The sequence below is a fragment of the Apodemus sylvaticus genome, chromosome 2 (genome assembly GCF_947179515.1).
Source record: "Apodemus sylvaticus chromosome 2, mApoSyl1.1, whole genome shotgun sequence".
In the NCBI taxonomy this organism is placed as follows: domain Eukaryota; kingdom Metazoa; phylum Chordata; class Mammalia; order Rodentia; family Muridae; genus Apodemus; species Apodemus sylvaticus.
Window position 1 is genome coordinate 120,729,265 of NC_067473.1, and position 12,313 is coordinate 120,741,577.

General features: G+C 38.7%; 1 protein-coding gene across 1 annotated transcript; it reads right to left on the reverse strand.

The window, feature by feature from the left end:
* Positions 1–10,845: 10,845 nt before the first annotated feature.
* LOC127678055 (vomeronasal type-1 receptor A8-like) lies at positions 10,846–11,684 on the reverse strand. The gene is given in 2 exon segments (XM_052172879.1): positions 10,846–10,892; positions 10,895–11,684. Coding segments are annotated over 2 exon segments (837 nt in total).
* Between the last annotated feature and the right edge of the window lie 629 nt (positions 11,685–12,313).

A 12,313-nucleotide genomic window follows, 5' to 3' on the forward strand; every position in this document is an offset into this window, starting at 1 on the left:
ATTCTTGATCTTAGAGCATAAGCTATTGGTGTTCTGTTCAGGAACTCTTCCCCTGTGCCAATATCCTCAAGGGTCTTCCCCAGTTTCTTTTCTGTTAGTTTCAGTGTGTCTGGTTTTATGTGGCGATCCTTGATCCACTTGGAGTTGAGCTTAGTACAAGGAGACAAAGATGTATCAATTCACAGTCTTTGGCATGCTGACCTCCAGTTGAACCAGCACCATTTTTTGAATAGGCTATCTTTTTTCCATTGGATGTTTTCAGCTCCTTTGTCGAAGATCAAGTGGCCATAGGTGTGTGGATTCATTTCTGGGTCTTCAATCCTATTGCATTGATCGGCCTGTGTGTCACTGTACCAATACCATACAGTTTTTAACACTATTGCTCTGTACTTTGCTTGAGGTCAGGGATACTGATTTTCCCAGAATTTCTTTTCTTGTTGAACATAGTTTTAGCTATCCTGGGTTTTTTTGTTATTCCAGATGAATTTGAGAATTGCTCTTTCTAACTCTGTGAAGAACTGAGTAGGGATTTTGATGGGGATTGCATTGAATCTGTAAATTGCTTATGGCAAGATGGCCATTTTAACTATATTAATGCTGCCAATCCACAAGCATGGCAGATTTTTCCATTTTCTGAGGTCTTCTTCCATACAAATCTTTCACTTGTTTGATCAGTCACACCAAGGTACTTTATATTGTTTGTGGCTATTGTGAAGGGTGTCATTTCCCTAATTTCTTTCTCAGCCTGCTTATCATTTGGGTATAGGAAGGCTACTGATTTGCTTGAGTTGATTTTACAACCTGACACTTTGCTGAAGTTGTTTATCAGCTGTAGGAGTTCTCTGGTAAAGTTGTTTGGGTCACTTAAATATACTATCATATCATCTGCATCTAGTAATAGTTTGATTTCTTCCTTTCCAATTTGCATCCCTTTGACCTCTGTATGTTGTCTAACTGCCCTAGCTAGTCCCTCAAGTACTATATTAAAAAGATATGGAGAGAGGGGGCAGCCTTGTCTAGTCCCTTATTTTAGTAGGATTACTTCAAGTTTCTCTCCATTTAGCTTGATGTTGGGTACCGGCTTGCTATATATTGCTTTTTGATATGTTTAGGTATGTGCCTGGATTTCCTGTTCTTTCCAAGACTTTAAGCATGAAAGGATGTTGAATTTTGTCAAATGCTTTTTTTCAGCAAGCAATGAAATGACCATGTTTTTTTCTTTGAGTTTGTTTATGTAGTGGATTGCATTGATGAATTTTCTTATATTGAACCATCCCTGCATCTCTGGGATTTTTGCATCGATGTTCATAAGGGAAATTGATCTGAAGTTCTCTTTCGTAGTTGGATCTTTGTGTGATTTTGGTATGAGTGTAATTGTGGCTTCATAGAAGGAGTAGGGTAGTGTTCCTTCTGCTTCTATTTGGTGGAATAGTTTGAAGAGTATTGGTGTTAGGTCTTCTTTGAAGGTCCGATAGAATTCTGCACTGAAGCCATCTGGTCCTGTGCTTTTTTTGGTTGGAAGAATTTCTATGACCCCCTTCTATTTCTTTAGTGGTTATGAGACTGTTTATATCATCTATTTGATCCTGATTTAATTTTGGTATTTGGTATCTGTCTAGGAAAATGTCCATTTCCTCCAGATTCTCCAGTTGTGTTGAGTATAGGCTTTTGTAGTAGGTTCTGATGATTTTTTGAACTTCCTCAGTTTCTGTTGTTATATTCCCCTTTTCATTTCTAATTTTTTAATTTGGATACTGTCTCAGTGGCCTTTGGTTAGTCTGGCTAAGGGTTTATCTATCTTGTTGATTTTCTCAAAGAACCAGCTCCTGGTTTTGTTGATTCTTTATATGGTTCTCTTTGTTTCCACTTGATTCATTTCATCCCTGAGTTTGATGATTTCCTGTCTTCTAGTCCTCCTGAGTGAATTAGCTTCTTTTTGTTCCAGAACTTTCATATGTGCCATTAAGCTGCTAGTTTACACACTCTCCCATTTCTTTTTGGAGGCACTCAGGGCTATGAGTTTTCCTCTTAGCACTGCTTTCATTGTGTCCCACAGTTTTGGGTATGCTGTGCCTTCATTTTCATTAAATTCTAAGAAGTCTTTGATTTCTTTCTTTATTTCTTCTTTAGCCAAGGTATCATTGAGTAGGGTATTATTCAGCCTCCATGTATATGTGGGATTTCTGTTGTTTTTGTTGCTATTGAAGACCACTCTTACTCCATAGTGATCTGATAGGAACCATGAGACTAACTCAGTCTTCTTATATTTGTTGAGGTCTATCTTGTATCCAATTATATCGTTGATTTTGGAGAATGTACCATGAGGTGCTGAGAAAAAGGCAAATTATTTTGCTTTAGGATGAAATGTTCTATAAATATCTGTTAAATCCAATTGGTTCAAAGCTTTAATTACTTTCACTGTGTCCCTGTTTAGTTTCTGTTTTCCTGATAGGTCCATTGAGGAGAGTGGAGTGTTGAAGTCACCCCCAATTATTGTGTTACTTGCAATGTGTGCTTTGAGCTTTAGTAACATTTTTTTTATAAATGAGGGTGTCCTTACATTTGGAGCATAGATGTTCAGAATTGAGAGTTCTTCTTAGTGGATTTTTCCTTTGACCAGCAAGAAGTGTCCTTCTGTGTCTCTTTTGATGTCTTTAGGTTGAAAGTCAATTTTATCTGATATTAGAATGGCTACTCTGGCTTCTTTCTTGGGACCATTTGCTTGTAAGATTGTCTTCCAGCCTTAATCATCAAAACCCCAAATGTACTAAACAAAGAAAGAATATTAAAATCAGTAAGAGAAAAAGTCCAAGTAACGTATAAAGGAAGATTCACCAGAATTACACCAGACTTCTCACCATAGACTATAAAAGCTAGAAGATTCTGGGCAGATCTCATGAAGACTCTAAGAGAACATAAATATCAGCCAAGACTACTATACCCAGCAAAACTCTCAATCACCATAGATGGACGACCAAGACATTCCTTGACAAAACCAAATTTATACAATATTGTTCCACAAACCCAGCCCTACAATGGATAATAAGTGGAAAATACCAATACAAGGAGGGAAACTATACCCTGGAAAAAGCAAGACAGTAACCTTCTTTCATCAAACCCAAAAGAAGATAACCACTCAAATATAAAAATAACATCAAAAATGACAGTAAGCCATAATCACTATTCCTTAATATCTCTTAACATCAATGGACTCAATTCCCCAATAAAAAGACATAGACTAACAAACTGGATAAGGAAAGAGGACCCTGCATTTTTCTGCATACAGGAAACATACCTCAGTGTCAAAGACAAAAAGTAAAGTTTCTTTTATGAATGAGGGTGTCCTTGCATTTGAAGCATAGATGTTCAGTTTTTTATATTACTGCGTTTAATATTCTTTCTTTGTTTAGTACATTTGGGGTTTTGATTATTATGTGATGGGAGGTATTTCTGTTCTGGTCCAGTCTGTTTGGAGTTCTGTGGGCTTCTTTTATATTCATGGGTATCTCTCTTTTTAGGTTAGGGGAGTTTTCTTCCATAATTTTGTTGAAGATACATGCTGGCCCATTATGTTGTAAATCTTCACTCTCATCTATACTTATAATCCTTAGGTTTGGCCTTCTCATTGTGTCCTAATTTCTTGGATGTTTTGGGTTACAAGGTTTTTGCATTTTGCCTTTTCTATTACTGTTGAGTCAATGGTTTCTTATAGTATCTTCAGCATATGAGATTCTTTCTTCTATCTCTTATATTTTGTTGTTGATATTTGGCCCCTGATTTCTTCCCAAGGTTTTCTATCTCCAAAGTTGTCTCCCTGTGTGATTTCTTAGATGCTTCTACTTCTGTTTTTAGATCCTGGATGGTTTTGCTCAGTTCCTTCACTTGTTTGTGTTTTCCAGTAATACTTTAAGAGATTTTTGTGATTCCTCTTTGATGACTTCTGCCTGCTGACCCAAGTTCTCCTGTATTTCTTTAAGTGATTTTTTCATTTTGTCTTTATTGGCTTCTATCTGTTGACCCATATTATCCTGAATTTCTTTAAATGATTTTTGTGTTTCCTTTGTAATTGTCCTTGCCTTTTTGTTTAATGTTCTCCTGTGTTTATTTAATAGATTTGTTCATGCCCTTCTTGTAATCCTCCAATATGATCATGATATGTGATTTTAAATCCAGATATTGCTTTTCTGGTGTGTTCGGGTATCCAGGACTTGCTGTTCTTGGAGAATTGGGTTCAGATGCTGCCATATTGCCTTGATTTCTATTAGTAATTTTCCTACATTTGCCTTTTGCCATCTGATTATCTCTGGTGTTAGTTGTCACTGGCTGGTGCTTGAACCTCCTGAGGCTGTAAGGCAATTTCCACACCTCTGGATGACTGGGTTTCCCCTGGCACAGATTGTTGTTGGGCTGCCCTACTCTTGGGTGCTATTGGAGCCCTGGTGTGCCATGCCCCAAGCAATGTTATCCTTTGGTCGTCTCTGTGTACCTGGTGTTGCCTGTCAGGTCCGTCCAGGAGCAAAGATGGAGGATGCTGAGTGGATCCTGATAAAGTGGCCATCACTCTGCATGGCTAACAGCCCAGGACAGGGCTGGCACACAGAAGGAGCACAGAGCCTCCCAGGCTTTGGGAGCAGGCAGAAGCCTGGCAGGCTGTGTCCCGAGCAATATTAAATTTGGGATATCTCTGTGTACCTAGTGTTGCCTGTCTGGTCCATCTGGAAGCGAAGATGGCAGATCTTCCTGCCCTGATCTTAATTCATTTTTTAAAAAGATATTTTCTTTATTTACATTTCAAATGTTATCTCTTTTCCTCATTTTCCCTCTAAAAACCCCCTTTCCCATCAACCCCCACTGCTCAACAACCCACCCATTCCATCTTCCCTGTTCTGGCATTCCCCAACACTGGGGCATAGAGCCTCTAAAGGACCAAGGGCCCTTTCTCTCACTGATGTCTATCAGAGCCATTCCCATGTGTACTCTTTGGCTGGTCCCTGGAATCTCTGGGGATACTGGGTATTTCAAATTCTTGTTCCTCCTACAGGGCTGAAAACCCCTTCATCTCCTTGGGTCCTTTCTCTAGATCCTCCATTGAGACCCTGTGGTCAGTCCATTGGTTGGGTGTGAGCATCCATTTCTGTATTTCTCAGGCATTGGCAGATCTTCTCAGAAGAAAGCTCTATCAGAATCCTGTCAACATGCCCTTGTTGGCATCCACAAATATGTCTGGGTTTGGTGACTGTATATGGGATGGATCCCTAGGTGGATGGTTATTCCTTCAGTCTCTGCTCCACATTTATTCTCTGTATGTCCTCCCACTAAAATTATGATTCCCCTTCTAAGGTGGATCGAAGTATCTACACTTTGGTTTTCCTTCTTCTTGAACATCATGTGTTCTGTGAATTGTATCTTGGGTATTCCAAGATCTGGGCTAATATACACTTATCAGTGAGTACAAACCATATTTGTACTTTTGTGACTGAGTTACCTCACTCAGCATGATATTTTCACATGCTATCCATTGGTCTGAGAATTTCATGAAGTCATTTTTAATAGCTGAATAGTACTCCATTGTGTAAATATACCATATTTTCTGTATTCAATCCTCTGTTGAGGGATCTTTCCAGCTTCTGGCTATTATAAATAAAAAGGCTTCTATGAACATAATGGAGCATGTACCCTTATTACATGTTGGAGAATCTTCTGGGTATATGCCCATGAGTGGTATAACTGAGTCCTCGGGTAGTGCTATGCCCAATTTTCTGAGTAAACATCAAACTGATTTCCAGAGTGGTTATACCAGCTTGTAATCCTACCAGCAATGGAGGAGTGTTCTTCTTTCTCCACATCCTTGCCAACATCTGCTGTCACCTGAATTTTTGAACTTAGGCACACTGACTGGGGTGTGGTGGAATATCAGTTTGTACTTTCCCTAATGAGAAAGTATGTTGAAATTTTCTTTGCTATATCTAACTCTATGAAGAATTGATTTGGAGTTTTGATGGAGTTTACACTGAATTTGTAGATTGATTTCAGCAAGAAGGCCATTTTTACTATATTAATCCTACCAATCCATGAGCATGAGAGATCTTTCCAGCTTCTGAGATCTTCTTCAATTTCTTTCTTCAGAGATTTTAAGTTCTTGTCATACAGATCTATCACAAAGGTATTTATATAATTTGTGATTATTGTGAAGGCTACTGTTTCCCTAACTTCTTTCTTTGAGTAGAGGAAAGCAACTAATTTGTTAGAATGAATTTGATATCAAGCCAGTTTGCTGGAATTGTTTATCAGGTTTAGGAGTTCTCTGGTGGAATTTTTGGGGTCAATTAAGTATAATATCATATCATCTGCAAATAGTATTATTTGACTTTTTCCTTTACAAATTGTATAATTTGACCTACTTTTGTTGTCTAATTGCTCTGGCTAAGACTTTGACTATGATCTTGAACAGGTAGGGAGAGAGTGGACAACCTTGTCTAGTCCCTGATTTTAGTGGGATTGCTTCAAGTTTCTCTCCATTTAGTTTGATGATGGCTACTGGCGTGCTAGATACTGCTTTTCCTATGTTTAGGTGTGGGCCTGAAGTCCTGATCTTTTTAAGATTTTTTTCATGAAAGTTACATCTTGTTAAAGTTAGATCTTTCTCTGCATCTAATGATATGATAATGTGTTTTTTATTTGTTTTTATAGTGAATTATGTTTTTGGATTTCCATTTATTGAATGATCCTTGCAACTGTAGGAAGCCTACTTGATCATGATGAATAATGGTTTTGATGTGTTCTTGAATTCAGAATGTAAGAATTTTATTGAGTGTTTTTGCATCAATATGCATAAGGAAACTTGGTCTGAAGTTTTCTTTCTTTGTTGGGCCTTCGTGTCATTTAGGTATCAGAGTAATTAGGGTTTCATAGATCGAATTGGGTAGTGTTTCTTCTGTTTCTAATTTGTGGAATAGTTTAAGAGTTTAATATTAGGTCTTCTTTGAAATTCTCATAGAACTCTACACTAAACCCATCTGGTCCTGGACTGTTTTTGGTTGGGAGACTTTTAATGATTGCTTCTTTTTCTTTGGGGATTATGACACTGTTAAGAAAATTTATCTGCATTTTGCATTTTCTTTGACTTATAGGCAAATAAGGGGAACTGGAATATATGATCCTAAGTGAGGTAACGCAATCATAAAAGCACACACATGATATGCACTCACAGATAAGAGGATATTAGCTCAGAGCTCAGAATACCCAAGACACAATTCATATATCAAATCACATCCAAGAAGAATGAAGGAGAGGCCTCTGGTCCTGGAATGGCTCTATGCAGCAGTGTAGGGGAATACAGGACAGGGAAGCAGGAGGGGGTTGATTGGCAAACAAGGGGAAGAAAGAGGACTTATGGTACTTTTGGGGAACAGGGAACCAGGAAAGGGGAAATCATTTGAAATTTAAATAAAGAATATATCTAACGGAAAGAAAAGAAATTAAAAATAAAGATCATTTATCTGATTCTGATTAACTTTGGTTCCTGTTATTGGTCTAGAAAATTGTTCATTTTACCCAGCTTTTCCACTTTTTTTTGAGTATAGGCTTTTGTAGTTAGAACTGATGTTTTTTTTTGAATTTCCTCAGTTTCTACTGTTATGTAGTCCTTTTCATTTCTGATTTTGTAAATTGGAATATTGTCTCTGTGCCCTGTGGTTAGTCTGGCTAAGGATTTATCTATCTTGTCAATTTTCACAAAGAATGAGCTGCTGGTTTCGCTAATTTTTGAATAGTTCTTTTTGTTTCTATTTGGTTTATTTCAGCCCTATGTTTTATTATTTTTTGAATTCTACTCCTATTGGGTGTATTTGGTTCTTTTTGTTCTAAGGCTTTCAAGTGTGTTATGAAGCTGCCAATGTATAATCTCTCCAGTTTCTCTTTGGGGGTACTCAGAGCTTTGAGTTTTCCTATTAGCACTGCTTTCATTGTGTCCCCTAAGCTTGGTTATGTTGTGCCTTCATTTTCATTAATTTCTAAAATGTCATTACTTTATTTATTTCTTCCTTGAACAATTTATCATAGGGGGTGAGATGTTCATTTTCCATGTATATGTGGGCTTTCAGTTGTTTTTGTTGCTATTGAATACCGGCCTTAATCCATGGTAATCTGATAGGATACATGAGATTATTTCAGTATTCTCATATCTGTTGATGCCTGTGTTCTCACTGTGTGTGTGGTCAGTTTTGCAGAAGGTATCATGAAATGCTGAGAAGAAGGGATTTTTTGGTTTCAGGATAAAATGTTCAATAAATATCTGTTGAGTCCATTTGATTTGTAACTTTTGTTAGTTTCACTGCATCTCTCTTATTTTCTGTTTCCATGATCTGTCCATTGATGAGAGTGGGGTATTGAAGTCCCCCACTATTCTTGTGTCAGGAGCAGTGCATGATTTGCACTTTAGTAAGGTTTCTTTTATGAATGTGGGTGCCCTTGCACTTGGAGCATAGATGTTCAGAAGTGAGAGTTCATCTTAGTAGATTTTTTCCTTTGACGAGTATAATGTTTTCTTCCTTATCTTTTTTGCTAACTTTTGGTTGAAATATGATTTTATACAACATTAGAATGGCTATTTCAGCTTATATCTTGGGACTATTTGCTTGGAATTTTTTCCAGTCTTTCACTCTGATGTAGTATCACTCTTTATCACTCAGGTTCTTCTTCCTATATGTAGCAAAATGCTGGGTCCTTTTTATATATCTAGACTGTTATTCTATGTCTTTTTATTGAGTACTTGAATAAATTGATGTTAAGAAATACTAAGAAAAAGTGATTGTTGATTCCTGTAATTTTAGTTGTTAGAGATGGAATTATGTTTCTGTAGCTACCTTCTTTTGGGTTTGTGGAAAGAAGATGACTTTCTTGCTTTTTCTAAGGTATAGTTTTCTTCCTTGTGTTGGAGTTTTTCATCTATAATACTTTGTAGGGCTGGATTTTTGGGATGATATTGTGTAAATTTGTTTTTGACATGAAACATCTTAGTTTCTCCATCTATGGTAATTGAGAGTTTTGCTATTTTTGGTACCCTGCGATGGCCTTTGTGTTCTCTTAGGGTCTGTATGACATCTGCCCAGAATATTCTAGCTTTCATAGTCTCTATTGAAAGTATGGTATAATTCTGATAGGTCTGCCTATGTCACTTGACCTTTTTCCCTTAATGCTTTTAATATTCTTTCTTTGTTTTATTCATTTTGGTGTTTTGACTATGATGTGACAGGAGGAATTTATTTTGTGGTCCAGTCTATTTTCAGTTCTGTAGGCTTCTTGTATGTTTATGGGCATCTCGTTCTGTAGGCTAGGGAAGTTTTCTTCTATAATTTTATTGAGCATATTTACATGCCTTTTAAGTTGGGAATCTTTGCTCTCTTCTATACCTGTTATGTTCAGGTTTGTCTTCTTATTGTGTCCTGGATTTCCTGGATGTTTTTTGGTTAGGAGTTTTTACATTTTTCATTTTCTCTGACTGTTGTTTCAATGTTTTCTATTTTCAATCTTTTGCCCCTGAGATTCTCTCTTCTATCTCTTGTATTCTGTTGGTAATGCTTTCACCTATGACTCGTGATCTCTTTCCTAGGTTTTCTATCTTCAGGGTTGCCTCCCTTCATGATTTCTTTATTGTTTCTATTTCCATTTTTAGATCCTTCATGGCAAAAGAGATGATAAAAGGCAGAGCATCGGGAATGACAGTCAAGCAGATGCTTGGGACAAATCTATCATAATCTTTTAAACTATTGATAAATTGCAGTTTGTTACATTTAGAATCTTTACATTTTTATTCATTTTCTGCAGAATGGCTAAACTACCTGAACACATTTTCATCATGAGGAAATACACAAGATAAACATTTCCCACTATGAACATCGTAGACAAACAGTGGTGTTGAAGAAGACACTCATGTGGACAAAGTACAAGTGTCTAAAGCACTCCCTTCCTGAACTGAAACTCTAACTCCACCAGAAAAACTTCCACAATGTCTATTTCTTGAGTATCTAGAACACCATGCTGGCTTTCATTCAGATTGGACCCTCTGAGTCCTGCTTTCTTTATGTAGATTATTACAATATCTGCTTCTGTGTGACAGAAATTTTACTTTGCAGAGTATATTCAGGGCTCATTACCATCAGTTCATGTGCCAGAGCCTCCTCCACTCTTAATACTGAATAATTGTTCACTCATGTAGAGGAAACAATTGTTTTTCTATATTCAGAAAGGTCTAGTTCTTAGGTTGTTTGTACCTTGGAATGTTGAAAAATTGAGATACACATTTTGGCATATATAATTTTTATTTTACTCCTGAACATAACTGATATGTGTGTGGACACACATGTGTGTGTTTTAGGAATCATGTCATTATATATACTAAGTGTATATCAATTTTTGAAAAATACATAAAAGGGCAGTACAGATATTGGGAAATGTCATTATCCAGCACAGATTAGAGAAGTGTAAGTTGTCCAGGTGGTGACAAGGGAGATCATCATTCAGGTTTTCCCTGAAGAGAGTTAAGGGAAATTATTTGCAATCATTCAGTGTGTGTGGTATGATTTTTAAAATATAAATCTGCCATACCTACAGTTATACAAATGTGTATGAGTTAAATAGAAAAGACACAAGTCCACATTTCCATTTAGCCTCAAACATGCGCATTACTCCAAGATTCATCGCTCTGGTGCCAATACATTGACTCATCATGAGAAAACCTAATATCACAGAAAATCAAACTTTACTATTCTCTCATACATGGATATCAAGAGGTTAGATATACGTTTTTCATTACTGAGAACCAGAAGAGGACTGAATGCAGCATAGCTATGGGCTACAAGAATCTGGACACAATACAGTGATGGATTTCCCTGGAATATAGTTCTTGAGTAGGAGATGATACTGTCGAAAGTTGACATCACCAGGAAGAAGCTCATAAGCATTAGAATGGTCCAGAGGGCTCTTTGCTCTGGAGTTGCCTTTGGAGAACGGTTTGAGTTCTGAAGGCGCTGGGAACGAATCTTATGCCTGCACAAGAGAGTTGCCATGTAGCAAGTTGAGAGGCCCATGAGACCAATAAGGAAGACATTCCTGGAAGCCAACAGTGTGGAGAAGGTGTGTTGCATTGAGAAATTCATGGGAAGAAAAGAGCAGTATTCCGTGATGTATATAAGATTAACTGAGGTGAGATTTTGTGTGGCAATAGCTGCTATTAAAATATGACTGCTGATGGATGTATAGAAGATACTCAGTAAAATAAAGAAACATGAGAACTTTTGTAGGGAAGTGTGTTTGAACTTTGCTAAGTGAGAGCTTTGAGGGCAGAGGATGATGGCCTGAAAGACACTCAACAGGCAGGTGGCACAAACAGAGAAGCTCCTGAAAACCCTGTGCAAAAAAATGAATATTTTACATGTGATGTCATCCCATACTCCTGAAGACATAAAAAAGTCTCCGGCTATATATGCTGCAAGTAACAGCATCACTAAGTGTATTAGGGCCATGAGGCCAGTGGGCAAGTCAGTGAGTCTGGGCCTGTGCCCATGAATGAACATGAAGGTGTGGAAGAGAAGAAGACAGCTGTTGGCTGAAATCCCAATGACTATCTCGGAGAAGAAGGCATTTCTGATGTAAGCTGTACAGTACAGTGTGTGGTCTTTATTCATATTATGCTGAATAGAAGCACATAGTAACTGTCTCAAAAGCAAGCAAGAGGGCGGCGGCGGCGGCGGCGGCGGCAGCAGCGGCAGCAGCGGCAGCAGTGGCTGCTCCAGCTGAAGGGCCATCAGCAGTGGAACCAAGGCGTCACAGGGACCAGTTAGGCCCTGCGCCCATGACCACTGACCTTCGCTGACCAGCCGGACAGCAAGCAGCTGCAGTTGTGCGGCGCCTTTCCTGCACGGAGGCCACTTCAGAACTCGGCCTCCCACCAGTCAGGAGAGGAGGATCCATCTTGGTTCCATACTCCAGGAATCGGACAGACTGAGGTACACAAACATAATCCGAGGCCAACACCGCGGTGGTCTGAGCCCGACGGGCGTTGGCCTGCACCCAGGCCCTGGGCGGGTCAGGGGGCCATCGGGGTGCCAACCCAACCAGGAGGTTTTTTGCCCAGGCCTGCGAGCCCGCCGCCGCCATTTTGCCTGCAGGACGACAGAGAGCTCAGGCGGGCAGACCTGTAACAGGCATAGCCTAAGGCTAACAAAGCGGGGGTCCAGGCCCCAAAAGGCACAGGACTGACCCCAAGAACTGGGCGGCTTGGTGGGCCATCTGTGAGTCAACCCGCCCAGGCGAT